At 41.1% G+C, this 23,115-nt stretch overlaps 1 protein-coding gene and 1 long non-coding RNA gene across 4 annotated transcripts in view; one reads left to right on the forward strand and one right to left on the reverse strand.

Moving 5' to 3' along the window:
- Positions 1 to 23,115, forward strand: part of LOC148402723 (TOX high mobility group box family member 2-like) — a 79,546-nt gene that overhangs the window by 54,174 nt on the left and 2,257 nt on the right. For all 3 annotated transcript variants that reach the window (XM_088356327.1, XM_088356333.1, XM_088356341.1), the window contains 4 exons: positions 13,910 to 14,140; positions 17,152 to 17,232; positions 21,009 to 21,401; positions 22,295 to 22,434. In XM_088356327.1, the coding sequence (XP_088212453.1) occupies positions 13,910 to 14,140; positions 17,152 to 17,232; positions 21,009 to 21,401; positions 22,295 to 22,434 (845 nt within the window). The remainder of the gene's footprint in view (positions 1 to 13,909; positions 14,141 to 17,151; positions 17,233 to 21,008; positions 21,402 to 22,294; positions 22,435 to 23,115) is intronic.
- On the reverse strand, positions 2,990 to 5,995 carry LOC148402724 (uncharacterized). Its single transcript, XR_015853102.1, has 3 exons — positions 5,886 to 5,995; positions 5,674 to 5,823; positions 2,990 to 3,050 (listed from the first exon to the last, which is right to left on the reverse strand). It is a non-coding gene; the product is annotated as an uncharacterized LOC148402724 (long non-coding RNA).

Here is a 23,115-nt window from a genome sequence, read left to right on the forward strand (position 1 = left end):
CTTTAATTTTGGAAATGTTTGGACACCTGTCGACGATAGCACGGACATTAATCAAGCCTTTTTTCCATTTGGGTTGAAGAGAGGCAGCTTATAGCTAGTGCACATGCATAAGCATAAAAGTAAACGTTTCAGTCCTATGTTTTGTAGTCTTCAAATGTCTCTATATCTTTGTCAGGATGCATATCCTGTACTGGATATCTCATGCTCATGACCAATGTTCTCGCTAATTTTTCATGTGTCGGGGCAGGCTCCCTGAGCACACTGAGGACCACTGTGAGCAACATCAGATGTGCACAACTGCTCAAAACCTTGTGTTAGGGTTGACAAATTATTTTGATCGTATGATTATGTTGGGATGTAGACTAGAATCATCAACTTTATTGAAACCTTTCACCTTTCCTTGACTCTGGAAAGTTTCCACGTTCAGTCGTTGAAACTTTCCAAATGATGTGGAAACATTCTTGCTTAGTTAGTGATCTAAAATGCTCTACTAGTATCTGTTTCCACAACCTTGTAAAACAAAGTGCTAAGACCCTCTGCACTGATTAACCAGTTGCAGAGGGGACCGCCGAAACCTGTTCACTCTCAACCCCACCCTGTTTTCTCTCAATAAATATTCCCTTGCAAGAGGCGAAAGGCAGACTGCTTTCAAGCACCTCTGTATCCGACAAGGTGATGAAGGCTTTCTCCACTTGCAAGTGCTAAAGGGCAAATTATCTCCAGTGTGGTTCTTGCAAAGAAGTTAGAGTGAGGAACACTCTAACACCTTGGACTATAACAAACGCTTACTAATGAAAAGCGTAGGCTCACCAGTATTTCTGCCATCAGTTGATGAGCTCCCTATTGCCTCTTTTACACATCACTCCGCTGATTATTGTACTCCTTCAAGTCTTGGGAAGGCAAATTGTCAATCTTTGCCCTAGCAAAGCAGTGTTCTTCCATCACAGTCAGGTTGTGTCTTTGTATTGTGAGGCAAAGTTGTGCTAGCTCACCCAAAACATCTCCCAAAGCAGTCAAGTCAAGTAGACCTTACTTACAGAAACACCTCAAAGGGTTTCACATGCCCACAGTTGACAAATATTAACAACATCCCCTGACCTTAACCCCCAGGAGGGCAAGGAAAAACTAAAAAAAAAAAAAAAAAAAACAGGACCCTTGAGCTGGGATCAGGATCCTGGATCCTCCTTCCAGGACTGCCAGGTTGCAATGGATGCAGATAGGGAAACATTTAACACACAGTGAAAGGTGTAGAATTAAAGTAATGTAGACGTCCATTTAATCAGCTCTTGTCAGTTGTTGCGGAATCCAGACAGCGACTTACTGTGTTATTGGCAAAGCAGTGACAGCAACCTTGAACTGGCTGCTCGTTAGTTTCGCCATGATAAGAGTCTCTAACTCCGCCACACTGTTGTTAGCAAGCTAACCCTGCATGACACATATGAGCTGGGCAACATATATGATTGGCTGCATAGCGTGAATAAAACGTACGGTACCATTGGCTGGACACCTGTCACTCACTGCGTTACATTAAAAAATGGTCCACTATTACATTATTGGCTTCATTACAGATCAGATTAGGGCTAATATTAGACATTAATATATTTTGGGTGAATTTTAGTTTATGCGCTGAATATATTTTCTTGTGCAAGCGATGAGGGAACATTGGTCATGATGGTGTGGTTGGTCAGTGTATTTACAGTACTGTGCCAAACTCTAATCCACCCTTTTTTTTTTTTTTATAAAGTTATACTAATGTCGATGCCAGACACAGAGTGCTATTTCGAGCTTTGGTTACATTGCTCCTCTCCCCCCACACTGACCTACTGAATCAGGGCAGAAAGAGATCAGTCTTGGATGAGCGCAAACTGCGAAATGTAACATGCTGGCGTGTGAATGCTCAGCACTGCCGGAGAATCCCTGTCTCATCCTTCGCTGTCAGGATGTCTGCCAGCCCGGGAAGAGGTGGCACTCAGGGGTCTCGTGTTCAACAAGCCCCTTGATCACTTAGGTCTGCTTGAGGCTGCTGTTGGTGTGTGCGGAAGAGATGCCAGTAAGCTCTAACCTCTTTGATAAGATAAAGCAGCAGGAACACTTGGCAGCAGGGGTCGTGGAGGGGCCCAAAATAGCGCCTTAAGGGGCATAACGGCATTTAAATATTGAACCGGCCCCTCTCTCATTACTGCTATAATGAGGCTAGTTAAGGGAGGCCAAAGCTGCGACTGCCCCACCCCCTCCCCAAAAAACACACTCATATTGATGGTGAATTCATACAATAGATATGTGCTGTTAACCAGTCATCAGGGTTTTATTAATATGATGTGTGGTGTTAGTTTGAGATCATCCTGTACAGGTGAAGAAAGGACTTACAATACATTATTAAATTAAAGGTGGCAGTGAGATGTTCTTGGTTCAAACCTTGGATGTGCTTGTAGACCTATTCTTCAGTTTTCCGCCCACATTCACAAAAAATGCATGTATGAAGATTGTAAATCAGAGGTCTCAAACCTGTGACCTGGGGGCCATTTGAGGCACACAGGATTATATTTTGCGGCCCCCTTTTTACTGTGCTGTTGTTCTGGCTGTGTGTGTGTGTGTGTGTGCGTGCGTGCGTGCGTGTTTGCTTGCTTGTTTGTTTGTTTGTTTGTTTGTAACTTTGTTTGTAACTTTGTTTGTAACTTTGTTTGTTTGTTTGTATAGCGCAGGCTCATGACAGCTTTTGATCAAATGTAATTCTAATATGAGACCAAATGAAAGAAAAAGATATCCTGTCACCCAGTCCCAGTTGTGTCTTTTTCAAAGTCGGTCGTAAAGAGAAACGTTGGTGACAAAACCAGCCAATTTCCGAAAAAACAGCAGACAAAACCTTTATTTGTTGAGCACAGGAGCACCCCAACTTATCTTGAATGAACAGAGAAAGTTGCAGTGCTCAAGAAATCAGATTTCATTACTCAACTAGACTTGCTGAGGAGTATGCAAAGTACCAGGGAGATAAGTGAGACGACCGGTTCACCAATCGTCTTCACCTTCTGTTGAACTGTTAATGTTCTGATCTGTAATTAATAAACAATGAGAAGATTTAATTAGTTGTGCTTTATCAAATACTTCAACCCGTTTTTTCCAGGATAATTGATGCAACCCAGGCACACCGAGACTCTCTCTCGCTCCGGCCACATTAGCTTACCCATTCTAAATATGTGTGATTGTGAGTGAGAATGTTTGTCTATCGTGTGCCCACTAATTGACTGGTGAACTGACCCTCAAAGTCAACATGGATAAGCTCCTTGTCCTTAATGAGCAGAAGTGGTGTCGAAAGTTCATGCGTGACGGGTCCATTAATACAAATTGTTTTGCACTCTGTAAAATATGACATTGCAATCGCTGACAGTACAGTATTGATACTACTATCAAATATTGATGCTGTGGCGCTCCATTGCCCAGTTAGGTAAAGTTGCGCACCCACCGACTTTACTTTTGCTGTGGCTTCTAAAAATATAGTTCATGATGTTTTCTTGTGTACTACGTCAGGAAATGTAAATCTAAAACATGTATGTAAGCCTAAATAAACAAACAAACTCTAAAGGGGTCTATATTTCGTTGTAATACAAACCAGTTTTTCAATATTGTATGGATTCTACAATTACCTTTCCTCTGTTACATTGATATTGTGATGTATCCCATATGTCAACTATTGCACAATTGCTCTTTAATATATTATCATTGGCAAAGTGTGGTATGGTTATATGGTTTTGTATTGCGAATTACTTTGTAATTCCCTCCCCACTTTGTACAGAAATACAGCATGCATTTTCCAGTGCACTGTAATGTAATTAAACCATAGCACTGTGTGTGTGTGTGTGTGTGTGTGTGTGTGTGCGTGCGTGCGTGCGTGCGTGCGTGCATGCGTGTGGGTGGGTGTCAGACATTGTCAGAGTCACTGATGGCTACAAGGTTATGTGAGCTTGATTCCATTCGACTTCATTTACTGTAATCTGACAGGAAATTTATTTTGCATCACTTGGCATTTAGGACAGAGGCGACAATGAAGGGAATACCAATTTTAAAATAGTGACATAAAATCAATGCAGACTTCTGTGTTTATTTGCAGCTTAGAGAGTGTTATATTGGAGCCCAATGGAGCAATTATAAAGGTCAGAATTGGTGGATCAACGCTGGGCAGAAATCACTGAATCCTCTTACAGGAGTGACACATCTACACATCTACATGTGATGTGTGCAGAAGGGCACACTAAGTTGGTTTGGGTACCTCCCGTATAACAATGGTGAAAGAACGCCTTTAAAATAAACCATCAAAACAAGTATGACTTTTTTTTTTTTTTAAAGTGGCAGCAAATTGCACTTTGCACATGACATCAAATGTTCGTTGCTTGCTTGGCTTACTTGCGTTTACTGAAACAGCTGTCTTTATTTCCAAAGGTTTGAGACATGTCTCATATGACCTGCATGCTCTGCTGCCTTTCAGTGGGGCAGATATGACATCTTGGTGACATTCGCAGATAAATCACTTTTTGGAGCAGCAGAAATGTTTTCTGTTGTGTCTTTTTATTTCATTAAAAAAAGAAGAGACAGATGCCCTTCAGTGTGTTGCACTCCAGCACAGGGGCAAACAATGTTTCTTGCAGTTGTCAAGAGAAATGACAGCAAGATAATTGGCGGGGCGCTCCCTTTTCATTTAACTGAAACAAATAAGCTCGCATAGAGATTGCTGCTTTAAAAACTGAACCTTTGTTTTGCACCGCTTTATTATACTGCCTTTGGAGTAATGAAGTGGAATATTAACGGTCTGAGCATTAAAAACAAATGCACATTTATTGGCGCGCATGAATATTCATGGCACTAACGCAAACAACCTTAGGCAACTGTTAGGACTGATGAATATTTAAAACAGCTTGGTCACAGTAATTTGAACACTGCATTAGAGCCGACTCTGGGAGCATCACGTACAAGGGTAAATAATATGAGAAAAAAAATGTGTGGTTATCAAATTGCATCTGGAGAGCAACACCCCATGTTTGCATTGCACTTTTTTTACGGTCCACACAAGGAGGCTTTGATGACATCCAAGAAACAATACTGCATGTATAGTGATTAGGACTTGTTGGTTAATCAGTCAGTCGGTAAATTAAAATAAGAGAACATTGCCATTTTTAATAGTATTGTTGAGCTTCTCCTCAATTTTGTATAGCAATGGGCTATATTTAGAAGAAAGAGCCACAAAAATGGAAAGAATGCATGTCAGTGCAAATTTGAATTGAATCCACTGTGTATTTAACTGACAAGGAAACTGGAAAGTGGTAACAATACATAATAGATGCCCACCATTCTTTAAACGTTACAGGAACTAAGCCCATCTGTGAATAGCGAATTCTCAGTAATAGTCAACGTTCGCTTTGTGATCTTTCTTCCTGCATTTGTCCATTTTCAGCACTTGATTTGAACATTTGTATTCACTTTAAATTTCACTTTTTTTTTTTATGCAACATTTTACAAGGAGAAAGCTTCATTGACAGCCAATTTCTTAAGTAAAATTCACAATATACTGAAGTATTTGCAACATACTCTCCTTTTGAAATGAGTTCAAGTCGTAGGATGAAAAATGCAAATAATCAAACAAATGGGGCAATTGTTTAATCATTTGAAAAGAGGTTAGTGTACCTCACTGCTTTTGTAAGCGTAGGTCACGCCGTTTGCGCTGGAAGTTGGAGAATCCCTCACCGCCTTGGCTGCTTCCTTTGAGGGATCCGTGCAATGACTCGTCCTTCTCGTCAGCAACGCTACGCTAATTAGGCGCGCCACAAAGTCAGCCTGTGGGGATAATGTCCCATTATTAGAGTCATTTGTTTCAATTAACCGCTCTGTGATTCTACAATAGCAAGGCGCAGCCCAGCGCAGAGGAGCCATTACTCTTGCCCAAGGAACCTCAGAGGTTTAAGGCGGGAGAAAGCTTCCTGTCTCCTGCTTGCGGTGCTGCTGCCAGGTTCCACCAACGTAATCAAGGTTTAATTCTTTCTGGGTGGAAAGAGAATGAAATTGAACATTGTTTTTAAGGGCTGTTCCTGTACACATTACCTAGAACCAGTAGCCACTGACGACTTGCTGACTGGTCTTTAAATGCAGGGCACATTGTGACTGATTGAAATACTGTTCTGCTACTCCAATTTGTAGTTTTAGATCGTAACCAGGTCTCAGCCTTGTGCGGCAGGTTGTATTTCTTTAAAATCCTCACCATACATCGGCTGAACTATTTGATAACTAAAACACCCAAAAATTACTCTTATACCCGCATAGCAATCAATAAAGGCCTCTAACAAGGTCTGGCAGCCAACAAACAGAAACAACAATTGCGCTCTGCATTTAAAAAGAGACAAAAAACAACCAAGCCGCCGTCTCCAAGTGGTAGAATAATGACAGGGAAAACGGCAAAATACTGAATGTTTTTACATCTCCACAATACCAAAAGACACAACAGAGGATTTTGGAGCTTGTTGTAAAACTTGATCTCCATTTCATAGATCACAGCTTGTCAGTCAGAACATAATGGTAGGCCCCGTGAGTTAATTTCAGCTTTACCGGCCCCCTGATCTTATTCTACTCCCACCAGGAAGCCACTGTCTGAAGACTGCGGAGGCCAATTGAAGGTATACATTATAGTCAAGGAGAAATGCACATGAGAACAGGAGAACATTTAAAGTTACAGTATGTAATAATTATCTGGCCTCATTTTCAGGGGGGGTTGAAAATCAATTTGATGTTTAAGGCACCATTATTTGCATTTGCAAATTGTTTTGCATATATTTGTGAATCTGGTTACGTATTTGTGGCTCTTGTCACGTATTTGAGACTGGTTACGCATTTGCAAATGGTTTTGCTACAATAATGGCCTCATTGATGTTGTACGGGCAAGGCTTTAAAACTATTAGTGGACCCAGCCATCTTTCATTTTGTGTTAGTGCTGCGGTTAGTTCACAGTGTTTGGTGCTGTGAGCAGAAAAAAAAAAGGGTTTCGACTTGAATGAGAAGCTACTGATATGATCTAGCAGTAAGAATGTAAGTGAGTGGCTGCATTCGAAATGTGCAAAGTTGTGAGCGCTTTGACAGTCCAGCCAAGAAGAAAAAAACTGTGCTCGGATCAGTTTCTCAGAATCCCTTTATGATATGAACATTTTTACATTTTACATTACGCTCACTGTTGCTCACAGCTGGATGCTGGAAGAGCCTCTCTAATCGCCAGCTCCAAAAAACCGGAGCATAAAGAGAGATGACGTCTGTACGTCACTGCTCAATGCGGTCGAGGAATCGTATCAAAATGTGTTTGTGCAGCTTTGATGCTACTTTCACAAAGCAGGGGAAATCAATTTCTTTACTAATCATTTACATATTGTTTTATCAGCTCTTGAAGCATGGAATGATTTCAAAGTCTACCTCATACAATACGCAAAGCATTTTTCAGTCCTTTCAGCATTAGATAATGGAAACTTCGATCACGACCAAGAGGTTGCTGCCCTGTGATGCCTCTGTTGCCAGGCTCCCTCATTGGCTTTCTTCCCCCCGCTGTGCAGATGTTTACAAAGAGACATCACCAGCTCGCATTAAAGGGTTCAACTCGTCCCCTCGGGCTGTTGCTATGGAAATAACCCTGCTATGGTCGTTCATTCATGTTTGATTAATTGAGTTCCCCCCCCCCCCCGTCGTAGCTTTTTGCTTCTACAAAGACCTTATCACGGGGGACATTTTAGCTTGAAAACAAATAACAGGATGAGGTTATTGCATTTGATCTCTCCGTTACTCAAACTTGAGCGCTTAGACAAAGTCTTTTTTCTTTTTTACATGCGTGCTAACCTTACCTGAGGAAAAAAGATCCTAATTTCTACCTGGATGGAACATCATCTTTTTGCCTTTTCCCCTTCTAAATCGCACACTGCAGTGCTGAGCTACAGCAACCCACTGGGGCCAATTAGAATGCCAGCAGAGCCAGGAAGTGCACAGCAGATGCTGTTTGCCGCTATTTATTAAAATCCAATCTGCATGGACCTCTCCAACAGCTCGTTAAACTACCGTTAATCTAATTAGCTCTCACTTGCCACTGTTTTGAAGACATTACCAAATACGAGGGTCTCGACTTTGCAATTTAGGCTGATTAAGTCAGTCCGATGCTGAGAAGGAGGTCCTCAGAGCTGTCAGTGCTTTTCTGCCCTCTGTTAAATCATGCACACCGACTTCTGCTTTGGTTCTGGTTTGAAGTTGAAGTGAAAATATCTGCAAAGGTAATATCAGCCGCGAGCTCACTGGCGCAACCTGCCAGTCTGAGGGAATATTGTATCGTAAAGGTTGTCCTCTAATGTTTTTATTTATGTATTTATTTTAAAACCACAACCATGAATGTGCACTTCCGGTTGATGATTGTTTGAGCCGGGCTGTATTTTTATTTGATGAGTGCTGCTCTCGGAATGATTGCCTGCTTCTTTTAGCTCAGAGATCTGTGAGGTGGCTTTGACATGCAGTCCTGCTCATTGCTTACAGATGGCTGCTCTGACATGGCCCTGTAATAGCTTCCAGATGAAAAACGCATGGTATATTTTCAAGATATGTCCCAAACCACCAAAAGTCACCTATGTGGAGTGATTTATAGAATTTGTACAATCTGAAAATCGTGTGGGCAGACATTTAAGTAGAAGATCACATGTTGTGGGGTTTTAAAAACTAGTACTTTGTATTCCAATTATGGCCCAAAGGTTTAAGCATCAAACAGCTTTGTTTACACACTCTTTTTGTCAGCCACGTTATATAAGACCAATCTTGATAGTGCTGCATATTGCTTGCAGATGTTCATCAAAACAAAATGAATATCTACAAAACCGCTACATGCATGCAATCAAAGCTAACTACAACCCACGTAGTTTCTTACCCATTTGATCAAATGTGTAAATTTGGTTTTCTTCCAACCTGAATCTGAAACTGTAGTTGTTTATTCTTCATCATATTTACACGTGCATGCTGCCAACATAACATTTGGTTCTCAATATGCATCCGATATTTTTGTTGCACCGCGCAGCTTTTTAGGAAACCCACTTTTTCCCTTCTGGGTACATTTTGTGGTGAAAATGGTCAACAAATTACATATGGCATTTTGAAATTGCATTATTCTCAGTGCTGCTGCTGCCACTGCTGCCTTAACCATGGCCATTTATCTATTTATAAACCCACTAAGGCTTTGAGTGCAGACAACAGCTGCACCGATGGAGCACTGCAGCGCTCCATGCTTGGAGTGTTGAGGAAATGCTTGCAAGTGTACCACACTTTCATTTACATGATGTCCCTTTATCCATATCTTAAAAATGGGAACCTGATCTTAATAATACTCACAATAAATATCACAACATGGAGTTGTAGTTTGTCAGCAGCTTATGCTTTCCTCTATGCCATCCGAGATGTAGGTGTCATTTGGTATTACAATCCTGCTTATGATATACCGACAGTTAGCGCCTTCTATTTCCAAACAACAGTTTTGCTACTGCAGCCACCGCATCTTGTTTTGCTGGCGAGACACATTCTTGCCTTTTGGGATGCGTGCTAGCTAGCTGTGCCACAGCTTAGTACCATGGCCCTCATAAACATTTCAAGCAGTGTTTTCGCTCTTAACACCTTGCCTGCAATCCCACTTCTCCGAGTGAGACTGGCAGCTGTTGACATCTGGAAATCAAATGACACAAGGGAATCTTTGCAAACGAAGACAATTAAATGTGATCTTTCGCTGTCATTGTGTCTGTCCCCCGTGTTGTCACTGCTGAGCGTGAGAATGCAATCCCGATAGATAGCGCAACGATTATACAAGCAGTGAATTAAAAACAATGACATGAATCATCATTTCTTGTCATCGCTGACAGTTGTTATGAGTCTGTAGTCTTTGCAGCTAAGCACTGCGAGCCGTTGACATGCCATGAACACGTCTTTTTTCCTTCCGCTGTGGGAATTTTTGTGGCCACTGTGTTGTGCTCAGATTTAAGAGCGTCAAATAAAAAGTGGCAGTAACTGCGCCTTGCACTGTGCTGTACAGCAAACATGGAATTCACTCAGGCGGCTATAATTTTGTTTGGAATGTGTGCTCTTTATTTCAAGAATGTGTCATGTTTGTTTTCATGAAAGTAATGTAAGCAGTTCAGTGACAGAGGTCTAAGTATGATCTCATTTTGAACGTTTTAAGGCATGGTATATAGTTCTTAACTGATTTGTTTCCTTGTGGCCGTTGTCGTTTTCATCCTTATTATGTTTTCATCATTATTTTGCACAATGTAAACTTTGTGGCTGTTTAGTGTCTGCGACGTGCTTTGCTACAAATGGCCATCATGTAAAGAGAGGTTTGTTTTTGTCAAGACAATACAAATCGCGGCTATCTCCACTCAGCTACTCTGTGTATCCAATGATGATGATAATGATGATGCATATTGAACATTAAGACTGTGACTGAGCAAACGCACTCATAACTAGGTTCCCACACTGTTACCTGCTTTGATTGCCTTATTTTCACGTCTTTTAAACTGTCAGCCTGCATGTCTGAGTTAGTCCTTCCATGAGCCTCTCCTTTTTCTACGTATTTCATCTCCTTCTTCTCCTTCTCGCTGCTGTTTTCATAGTGACGCAGTTATCAGGCTGTCAATTCTAATCTTGTCTTGCCGATGCAGTGCTCTCCATTCAGAATTACAGCGACCCCCACCCTCCTCCGGAGCTTCTACCCCCTCCCCCTTTCCGTCTCTCGCTTCCCCTCAGACAACAGAAACGCTGATGGGATGAGCAAGCCAAGGCTGACACCATGGTTCACTCTTTTGATGGTAAACTAGAAAGTGGAGTGCAATATATATTTAGACTGACTGGTCCTTACGGAGCACGGTGTGGTCTCTTACACAGCACCAACCTACAATAAGCGAAAACATACTTTTATTTATGAGCGTCACTCTAATCTGTCAACCTACAATTTGTCCTCTAGTTTACTGCGAGAAAATGTCTGACAATGTCTGTCAGGCTGTTATAGATCTCACAGATAATGAATTTAACTGATAGCCTGCTCTGATGTTGAATGACATTTACTTAGATTGAAAGCATGTGAACGGTCTTGCGAGGTATAGTAAGGTTCAAATGGAAATGGCAACGAGCTCTAAAACTGGCGTGCGCACGCTCCTTCTTCCCCATCAACACTGACGTGATCATCATCACAGTTACAGTTGTAATATTAATTAAACAATCTGGCCTTCTCCCCCCTCACGGAATTGAGGAGTTACATTCCCCAGACTAATCTATGACTTTCCACTCAACAGGACATCACTACAACAGTGACTCCTACTGGTCGTCATAGGGAAAGTTGTATTTTCTAAAGGTTTGGATAGTATTACTTCACAAATATATTCTGTTTATTCTGGTTTTAAATAGTTGATTATCTCTGAATGACTAGCCGCAACAATGGAATAAGAATCATCTCTAGAATGCAGTTTAAATGCACTCGTAGACGACAAGATTATGTACACACGATCGAATCATCATAAATGAATAATTTTAGACAGAGTGAAATAATGCAGCATGACGCAAAATGATAAATGTGTGAACAGGAATGTGTGTCTGTCAACAACCGCATACAGTAACATATTTGCAAACCCTTTATATGTTCAGCAGTCACGAAAAACATTAATAAGTCCATATGAATGTTTTACAGTCATAGCAATCTTTACCCGTCTGCTCTGGTTTTATTTCTTTAGATTTAAGCCTCACACGTTTAAGCTATCAAGCAGGGCTCATTGCCTGTTACAAGGCTACAGTGGCGTTACAGATTGCTTTAGCCTGTAAATAAGAAGAGGAACACGCTTGTGATTCAAGCAAACAGAAGATTCAATCAGCAAGGCAGACAGGCAACTGTATATTTATCTTTTTTTTTCCCAGAAGTGATTCCAGTGGGTTTCTTTAGAAGCCTTGTTTTGTGAGTGCTTTATTTGTTCTTTCATTTTCAATGTACAATAATTTCATCACCAGTTGTACAATAAAAGAGACGAACCAAGAGAGGAAATGAAAGCATGCGTCCATTGTTCCATCGTCTCGTTAATTGCATGTTGTTGCATGCTGTTGTCGTCATGCTCTCCAAAGTACAAATTTTCCTAGAAGTATTGGACCTGTATTCATCCCCGCCCCACCCCACCACCACCATTTTGCTCGTTCCATTTTGCCTACCTTCATTTTAGTCTCTTTTCACTTCAAAGGCTTGGATGGAACAGATGTCATATCTAATGCCTGTCTTCTGCCTCATTGCCTGGAAGTGAGGGCTGATTATGTTATAATGAAACGTGGCATGCTTGCACACAAGAAACGAATTTTACCTGTAGGCTGTGAAATAGAGAAGCACTAAATGGGAACATCTATTTATTTCATTTCAATATTTTTTTTCGTCTTCTTTTCCCACCAATTGTCCTTCTGGACCTTGCATTTGGGTTAGTTAATTTCATGCTGTGTGCAGCTTTTGGTTTGGCTATGAGTTTTCTGCTGAAACAATGAGACTTTCAAAAGCATTCATTTCCTGCCTTTACTTTGACAGTGAAAGGACAAACACGGCTGCTGTGGCTGCGTAAATCTGCTGCAAGTGTACATTTGATTTAGGGAGGTATCCAAAAGCACCGATAACAGTTACAAAACAAATATCATACACGGCGAACAAAACACTGCTGTCCGAGGTCAGATGTAATTATAACAAAGCAAAAGGTACATTTTAGAAGAAGAAAATAAAGCCGACGTCAACAGAAAGTCTGGAACGATGCCATGTAAACAGTTGTGGGACCGTAAATGCAAGTAAAAATAATGTCTTGCAAATATAGCATCATTTTAATTTATTTCCTCAAGTTGCTGCTTGACACCTACCAGTTTTCTGCTTTGTTCTTCCTGCGAGATCTCAAATGAGATTCAGATGACAGAGAAAACACACAGAAGACTGGCTTGATTATCATAATGGGCAGTGAGCCATTACATTTTCTGTTACGTTAATGGATGAAAAGATTATTTTTAGGTTAACTGATCTCGCACTGCTACAAATGGCAGCATCAACCTATCACTACTTTCTAACCATCCTGCCTCGCAATGTCTTCGTGCTTGCTCGCCGCCCACACCCTTGCGCCCCCCCCCCTTCACAAGCACTCCCTCTCGCTCTCTCTCTCTCTGTCCCCTTCCCTCCTCCCTCTCCATCTCCTGTGTTTGATGTGTTCTCTCTACATCCAAGAAGGCAATTTTCATACAGAATCACAACCAGGATCAGGTGACCTGGATTTGACTCCCCATCTAAACCCCTTCACGGAAAATGAAAGTGCATTCATGTGTGTTGGATGTTGCACATCATGCGGATGTGAGCAGTTTACGCCTCCTGAAAGCGGAGCGAAATTGTTCTGTGACAAACTGTCTGATCATGTGATTAGAGCCTTTAAATGTAGAGATTTCACTTTTTTTCCACCCACTGTCTTTTCTCCCAAAGTGAACGTACGAGAAAGGATATATTACTAGTCCTATGTTTCATAGATTATAAGTTATTTCTGTTTTGGGTCCGTTTTTCTCTTCAACACGCCAGAGGCTAAGCAGTCTCACTGGTGTCCCGTTAGTTTGTAAATCAGTGTTCCCTCTTAGAAAATACTCTGGCCGGACTTCACAGAACGCATCTGTTTTTTTACCCTCGCTCTGCTGTTTGTGGAGAGTTGTGTTGCAGATCACATTTTGAACACAACAATCATCCTTACATCTTCGCCTAGTCAATGCAATGCATTTCTATGCACATTTTGGACTCCAACTCATCTCATCTTCCTACCTCTGGTGTAAACAGTTATTTTTATCAATTGATTTACGAGCTGTTTTCCTACCCCTTGTACCGTTGCAGATAAGCAACGACAAGCGGTCCTCGGCAGAAATGATGAAGCCCAAACCCAAACCGCAAAAGAAGAAGAAGAAGAAGGATCCCAACGAGCCGCAGAAACCAGTGTCGGCCTACGCGCTCTTCTTTCGAGATACCCAGGCAGCCATTAAGGGTCAGAACCCTAATGCTACCTTTGGAGACGTCTCCAAGATTGTGGCCTCCATGTGGGACAGCCTAGGAGAAGAACAGAAGCAGGTACAAATGACAGTATAGTATCTGTGGGAGTGTATGTTAATAACACAGTTGGAAAATGTATTTATCAAGTAAATATTTTTTTTAAATACTCTTTTAATATTCAATTTTGAGTTTTTTCTGTTTCATATCAGAAGATGAATATGAGACAAAGGTTCAAAAGTCCAGCTTTTATTTCATGGTATTTGTACATGTACATGTAATAGATGTGTTAAACAACTCAGGACAGAGCACCTTTTGTTTGAAGCCACCCACTTTTCAAGCGAGCAAATGTATTGGAACAGACATTGTTAAATTAACTTCAAGTGAATAACATTTAATATTTGGAGGCATAACTCTTATTCTCAATTACTGCATCACACTTGTGAAACATTGACTTCATCAGAATGTTGCATTCTTTATTTGAAATGCATTTTCCAGTCCTTTACTGCAACCAACCTCCTTGGGTTCTTGTTTGCTTTTCCCCTTCAGTCTGCTCTTCAGACTTATGTTAAGGTCTGGTGATTAACTTGGCCGGTCAAAGACCTTCCACTGAGTTGTTTAACACATCTAGATGTAAATACTATAAAATAGAAGCTGTAATTCTGAGTGTTTGTCTCCTATTAATCTTTTGCTCTGAAACCCAAATGTCTTCAGCACACAACAACAAAAAAAGAGATCTAACCTTTCTGTTCTCATTCTTTTAGAGGGGGCTGTACATTAAAATGCTAAACATAAACCAAAAATCAGTAGCAGAACCTCCAAAGTGTCACATTTTGAATTTTCAACAAAAGCTTTCTGGAAAAGTATGTCCAAAGTCATGATCAGTTCTATGAGCGGTCAATGACTAAAATTGGAATGATAATCTTGCTGCAACATGGGAAATGGTCTGTTTAGTCACTACAATGTGGGGAACATAACAATAAACTACATTCATTACTCTAGCAATAATTATAAATGGCCACTATGTGACTATGTCACTCGGGAAACATATTTGTATTCCCTCTCTCTCTCTCTCTCTCTCTCGCTTTGTAAATGTAAGTTAAAAAAAAGGAAAACAAAAGCCATACGCTCTACGACATGCACACTAAAAACTGATGAGCTGAAAACACAATATGCTCTTGGAAACAGCTGAGATCATGAGTTCATGATTAGATCATCGTTGAGTCTAATATTAACCAATAAGAAAAGGAGGCTTTTTTTCTAGTAACATAAGAGATTATATTTTTTTTTCACTATGACATCCCAAATTCACCAGTGGATAGTATGTGAGACGTTCAGCAGGAATCTTCAACTGTGTAATTACCAGAACATTGCTGTGGGATAACACTCACCTTAATGAGCAAGTTTTTCCTCTTTCTAAAGATAATCCAGCCGTTTATCCCCTGACTCTCGTTAAAACGATTTTCTCTCTAAATTTAATTCTACATACTGAAAGAGGAAGGAGAAGGGTGACAGCAGCAATAAAACAGTCCAAGTTAATGAAGCTGAACATTTTACAGGCCGATTTGCGTATTTTGGGGAATGTGTTATACACTTGAAGAGTTGAGTTACTTTGCAATGTTTATGTACAGTGTAAGACCCATCATACTCCGAGTGACACGGCCAAATGTGACTAAACTGGAGAATTGAAGAAAAAAAATTGTCTACAAATGTGGGGGTTTTTTTTTTGTTATTGTAGCTAATGTTGCATTGAAGAAAAAAAACTCTACAAATGAGTTTTTTTTTTTTGTTTTTTTTTGCTACCGTAGCTTGTGTTCCATTCTTTTTATGCTTTTGATCCTTCCAGGAATATAAAATCAATCCACCTAGTCCTTTGAGTAGCTGAAGGGCATTTTGACAATACCCATCCTCATGACAAGCAGCCAGCCTGGTTTGCTGCAGTAAATAGGAGGTCATCATGTTTTCATGAGGCCATTCAAATCCAAAGCAGAGTTGTTGCCTTCTTTAGTTTCATGTCATGATCAAGCTTTGCTTTTAAGAAGTGTGTTATTCTAATAATGTTTACTGAGTAGCACTGTCTTACTTTTATTCAAGTGTTTTTATTCATCTTTTTCTTACTTTGAACATGAGCAGTTGAAACGCATCAAATAGATATGTTTTAAAAAGATGGAAATCTGCCCTCACTTTGTTTATCCAAAGTATTGAGTTTTACGTGATACTCATTAAATCCTACCCTTTAATCTCTCTTATCTACTATCAATATTTTCACAAAAACATACACTACTGTAATACTACCACAGACTTTACAATGCTTACATTTTTATAGGTACATACATTGGCAACTGTTTATGTGTATTTTTTTAATAGAACTAGCATGGATCAAATATGTCAGAAATTGCACTTCTCCCTCTGCCTGTACATGTGTTTGTGTGTGCACGTACAGTATATAGAGTATAAGTAATTGTAATGATACATAATCCCAGGTATTGAGAATGTTCACTTATTTCATTCATTTCAACTGATGTATATGATGTGAAAGGCAGTTTAGGTAATACTAATTGATGACTAAATGCTAAATGAATATTAAATGCCTTTCTACTTCTCAAAAAGCAATTCAGGCAGAAGAGCCAACAGCAGAATTCTCCCTATCGATTATGTATATACCTTCTGTTTTTTTACCGACCTCTATATCAGGATGTTCAATCTGCTACAGTACATCCTACCCAGACACTATAAAACCTTCTTTACAGGCTGTACTGCTGCAGTCAGTGTCTAATGTCAGTGTACTGATAGGGCTGTTATTTGGGAGCTGAAAGGAGCCAAAGAAGGAAGTTCCAGTTCATTTCTCGTGGTGAATTGGAATGGAAATGATGTGTTTCTACAATAGATGGAGACACATTGAGATGAGGCAGTATTAGTGCTGCAGTGAGGAAATAAAAATGTTCTGTGCCATTGGCTCTGATGGAAAGAGAAACATTAAGGGCACGTGTGTGTGTGCGTGTGCGTGCGTGTGTGTGTGCGTGCGTGCGTGCATGTGTCAAGCCCGACTCTCACCTGAAGCTGCATGTTTTGATATTCACCTTTCTTCTCAGGGTTACAAGAGAAAAACTGAGGCGGCAAAGAAGGAGTACCTGAAAGCCTTGGCGGCGTACAGAGCCAGTCTGGTTTCCAAGGTAACGCTTATGACACACAGGCACCGGCTTAGACTGTTGATGGATTGGATGGAAAAGCCCCGCTAATGGGCTGGGAGGGGCCTCTGTGGTGGAGAGGGTGAGGGCTGGGCATTAGATGCAAAAAGAACCAGCCATATTCAGAACAATACCTGATTTCCTTGGGGGGGGGAGTATTGTAGATGCAATCGTGAAGTACTGGGGGAGGGGTCAACAAATCATAGTGCAAGCATATGACCATAACAGCTACAGTATGATGGATTAAGGCTCTAAAGCACATTACTCTCTCTACTATGTGCCTACAACAGAATGTCAATAGTCACAATGTCAGGAATTATATCTTTGGTCTTTTATTTTTAGCTTCTTCTTAATTCAGATGAGTAGCATTTGTGTGCCCCGGGAATGATTTACAGAAACATGGCAGCGGTGGAATAAAGAAGACCAAGGAGGAAGCCTGAGGATTGCATTGTTTAGTGCCGTCTTGTATTAACAGCACAACATAGTGCCAGGAAGATTCTTTTTGTCATTCCATTTGTTCTGCAAGCAAACAGCCTCATTTCTCTGCCTCGGTTTCTGTCAGTGTGTGTGTGTGTGTGCCTTTGCGCATGTGTGTGTATCCTTCTCCCATCTCTGTCAAGGTGTCTATTGATCATTACGCCAGCCTCAGATCTATTCATACAAATGGGCTCCATTACTGTCTAATCAACACTGATGGTTGGAGATGAGCAGTGTGACAGCTCATCATAAAAGGGCGGCAGCGGGGCGCCCTGCGGGTGCTACACTTGTTCATAGCACCCACAATAAGAAAGGTCAAGTCACCAAGTTTCTGTTTGGTGGAGTTTGTGTGGGTTTTTACACCGCCTCCACTGCGGCTCTTGCTAAACATCAAATTTCATCTGCCCGTTCATTCATCAGCCATAGTACAATGAGGGCATGGAACACACAAAGTGAAAGCTGTCAAGCCAAAGATCGATTGAAAATTAAGTTGAGATGCATTTTGGAGCTGCAGCACTGTGAACTAGTGGTTAGCATGGCAGCCTCACACTCCTTATGACATTAGGGATGCAAAACTTGAATTTCTTGCTTTTACATATTCGTACTGTACTCGCGTGGCTTTCCACCACATACTCCGGCTCTCTCTCACATTCCAAAATCATGCATGTTAGGTTAGGTGAAGATTTTGTAAATTGTCCATCAATATGAATGCTCTACATATGTGCCTTGCAAGTGGCTGGCGACCAGTACACATAGCTTTGGCCCAAAGTCAGCTGAGAGGCTCCTCGCGACCCCAAGTGCTCTAGTAAATGGATGCAGGGATACAGCAATATCCTGTATTGATTAGAGGAGGACCATTATGATTTTCAATTGATAATGAATTAAAAACGGGCTGACTGATACACTTGATGGGCCCTCTAGTCCTTTCTGACCACTGTTGATGCAGCTGTTGTGAAATACGCTATATAGTAAATGTAGTTGTATTGTATTCTATTGTATTATAGTATTGGTATCATTTGGGCATAACACTGTAAATGGTGGCGGATGTGTGCGACTCCAACTTAACAGTTTGAATGTAAGTAGTTACCACTGAACATAATGTGCTGGTAAAACAGGATTTGCATTCAATTGCAACCACATTGTCAGTTGTTTATGTTTTACTTGCTCTTCATAAAGTATTTCAATGCCCCCCCGCCCCCTAAATATATTTAGTTTTCTATAGTAGTAAGCCTGTGGAGCCTATTCCAGTATTTGGCAAAAGGCGAGTTACACACTGCATTGGTTGCTAGTTAATCACAAATATTTCCGGATATACTTTTTAACAGGGTGTGTAGATGTGATTACCATATTTTCCGGACTATAAGTCGCTCCGGAGTATAAGTCGCACCAGCCATAAAATCCCCCAAAAAGTGAAAAAAAACATATATAAGTCGCTCCGGAGTATAAGTCGCATTTTGGGGGCAATTTATTCGACAAAATCCCACACCAAAAACAGTCATGAACGAGCAACAACAGGCTAAACGATAGCAACAACAGGCTAAACGATAGGTATGCTAACGTGACAAACACAAACAAAGAGCTGAGAACGGGCCTGATGTAACATATAGAGTGATTAAGGACAACTATTACATGAATAACATGTTTATAAAACCATCGGTGTCACTCCAATTCATTAAATAGCAACAACAGGCTAAACGATAGGTATGCTAACGTGACAAACTCAAACAAAGAGCTGAGAACGGGCCTGACGTAACATATAGAGTGATTAAGGACAACTATTACATGAATAACATGTTTATAAAATCATCGGTGTCACTCCAATTCATTAAATCCATCGATCGTTCTTTGTCAACAATGGGTGCGCGGCTGAGGGCGCTTGCACTTCAAAATATTCCACAGGCTCATATAACGATAGATAAACTATATTTCAAATAACTATAATACAAGCCAATAATATTATCAAACCATCCGTGCACTTTAATTCCATTAAATCCATCGATCAAATTCTTCGTCCTTTGTCAACATAGCCGCGCGTGCGCCCTGACGTCAGCCTCGTCTTTATTCCACAGATCTACTATATAACTATATTGTAGCGTTAACAAAGTACAAGGATAGACGTGGGTTTGGTAAACGGCTCTTTATTAAACAAAACAAACTTCCAAGCGTGTGGCGGCGTGGACTTCCAGACACGAGAGCTCCATGGCATAGGACCGGGCGTCCGTAATGGCCATGTCCGAGCCCCATGCACTGTTCGCGGACAGCCACTCGGCCGAGCGCCGGCCCCCGACTCAGTAGAGTAGGACCGGGCGTGCGTAAAAGCCATAATAGTTTTTCAAACCTTCTATGTCACTCCAAATCCTTAATTCCTTCAAACTCTTTGTCCTCCGTGTCACTTAGAAATGATCACCGCTAATGATGCCGGTAGTCCTTATGTGGGCATGTTTGTATGTAAACAACCGCCGCGCCGCGCTACTGACGTCACTTGAAATAGTAATCCATTGGTACATCACGGTTCTCCAAACTTTCTTTCTGCTGCTCGATTACTGTTTTCAGCTGCATATTTTACATCTTGAAGTTTGTAACCTGCAAAATATGAGTTTCTTTTTGGTGCCATTTTTCTTAAGCCCACCCAGTTGATGAGTCACGGCCAACGGTGAAATTTAGAGCGCCCTCATCCAGTTTCGTCTGAAAATATATATTTTTTTGGTTGTTTTATCAAAGTCAAAGTCTGCTTTATCGTCAATTTTTTTTATATATATACTAAGACACACAAAGAGATTGAAATTACGTTTCCACTATCCCTCGGTGAGATAGTACACATATGCATACAAGCAACACAAAAAAAAAACCCAAGAAGGCACAAACAATGAATAAATAAGAGTGTTGAATAAATGATAAATAAACAAATGATAATAAATAATAATAATAAATATAATAGGAGCAAAGATGGAGCAAGTGTACATACAGCAGACAGTGGACTTGGATATGGTGCTTTAAAGTGTTAATTGCTTTATTTGATGTTTTCTCTATTTTTTGTTTTGAATATGTTCAAGATAAAGATATAAAAGCATGTGAAGTGATCAACTATACTAAAAATAACATGGGAAGTGGTCAACTATACTTGTAAGTGATGTCTTAATGATCAAGTAAAAATTTGTGAAAAAAGAACATATATAAGTCGCTCCTGAGTATAAGTCGCCCCCCCACCTAAACTATGAAAAAAACCGCGACTTATAGTCCGGAAATTACGGTATATGATACTAATCTTGGTGTCTTATTTCCAGACATATAATGATCCAGAGCCAAAAAGTGCCCAGCAGACAAGCCAGCCCTCCCACCTGCTGCCCCCAAAGCAGCCCTTGTATAGTCCTCAGCCCTCATCACCCTACCTGGGCCCATCGGGCTCCTTCCCCCTGTCGGACCTCCAGAGCTACGCGGGGCCGCCGCGCCACAGCCTGGCCTCCACTCTCAGCCAATCGCAGATGCTGCCACCCAGCATGAGTGCCTCGCCACCTGCTCCCTTCCAAATCAGCCCTCCCCTGCATCCCCATGCCCAACTCTCCCTGCACCAGAGCTCCCTGCTCAACCAGCCAATCCGCATGCAGCAGTCACAGCCAATCATTTCACACCAAATGGGACTCCAGGCGCCTTTGCATTCCCCACCTCTCAGCCAACAGGTGAGCGCGGGCTTTCATTTTGCGGTTAACTTACTGTCTGATCCTTTTTACTGTACTCCTGTAGCCATTCAGTGAGTAACAGTGCTGCCTTGAAGTTGCTCCAAAAGTTTAACACAGCGGAGTTTGTGACCATTAACTAAGCAGAGTGTATGGGCATTTTTTTCCAGGGTGTTTCCTTGTCATGATGGTGTTAGTAATGAATGAGTCAAAATGCTTTTTTGGGTAGGTTTCTACTTCCTGCCTTTTTAACACAATGTCCCATTGCAGTCCCATTTAAAGCATGCCAATTTGTAACTTTTTGGACAGAACTTTGATTTGGATCTGCAATGAGTGGATATGTACATTGCTATATTTGCGTAGCGCACTATACTGTATTGTCACCTGTCGTAAAAAATTAGAACGTTCTAAATGAGTATTGTTTTATTGAATTGCTGTATCTTAGCAGACTTGACTTAACCTTGGTATTATTTTTGGGAATGTGTGTGCGTGTGTGCGTGTGTGTGTGTGTGTGTGTGTGTGTGTGTGTGTGTGTGTGTGTGTGTGTGTGTGTGTGTGTGTGTGTGTGTGTGTGTGTGTGTGTGTGTGTGTGTGTGTGTGTGTGTTGGGGGGGACAGCAAACACCTGAAGAATAGAAAATCACGCAAGGAACATGCAAACTCCACACAGAAAGGCAGATGTGCTTAAACACTTGCAAACTCCATAAGAGAATTTTCATTTTGAAAGTAGACTAAATAAAAACTTGACCGGTGTGACAGAATTCAAGGTGGCTGAACTTCAAGCTACGTATGTTTATTACCCAAATATTTATGCTTTCCTTCCACATTTAATCAGTAACATTTCCTGTCCAGCCTGATTTCACATTCATTTTTCCTAATGACATTTTTGACCCTCAGGGGTTTTCCCATATTCAGGCTGAGTACCAGAACAGTGTGGGTGGCTCACAGTCTCCAGGGGCCCCGAACCCAGTGCATGGCCAGAACCCAGACTGGGATAGTGAATACTGCAACAGGGATTGTGGACCCAACCCCTGCAGGTAGGTTCCACACAACAGATGTCACCAAATAAGAATTGCCAGCCATTTTATTCATTTTCAGAATGATTTGCCATCACACGGCCAGACTTAAAACGCCATTTTTAAGACACTTTGATTTTCCTGTTTAAAGCAACCTAACTCCCCCAAAGTGACACGCAGCAGCTGTATAACGTCATTACCATCTCTGACATCCAATTAACGCGGCCCACGAGACATTCAAGCGGCTACAAGAGGGCTCTTGTCTTGTCTCACACCTGAAACTCGGCTTGGTTATGCCAAGATGCGGAGGAGCGGGAAGTCACTAGCTCCTCCACTTAGAGCCTATTCTCTAGCTGTACGCCAAATGGGATCATGCCTGAGTCAAATCACGTTTGCTGCTCTTTGAGGCACACGGTCTGTTTGCTTGAATGTTCTCCTTCTCTGAATAGCTTGTTGACGCTTTGAAGGGTCCTCTGTCTCTAGAACGATGGATTGAGCAAAGATTTTTGTGTTTGACACTTCAAGTTAGGAGTCTCATAAAATGTGAAAGATGAGCAGTATCGTCAAGCTCACCTAGCAGCCGAATCCATTAGCTATCACTTGTCAATCGGAAACAGCCTCGCTGTCAAAGGTCAGTCATAAAAGTCCACTTTATGAAGGCATTCATCCAGATTATTTTATTCTGAGGGCATTGAATCAATA

The sequence above is a fragment of the Syngnathus floridae genome, chromosome 2 (assembly GCF_059516105.1).
Source record: "Syngnathus floridae isolate MCC-2025c chromosome 2, RoL_Sflo_1.0, whole genome shotgun sequence".
NCBI lineage: Eukaryota > Metazoa > Chordata > Actinopteri > Syngnathiformes > Syngnathidae > Syngnathus > Syngnathus floridae.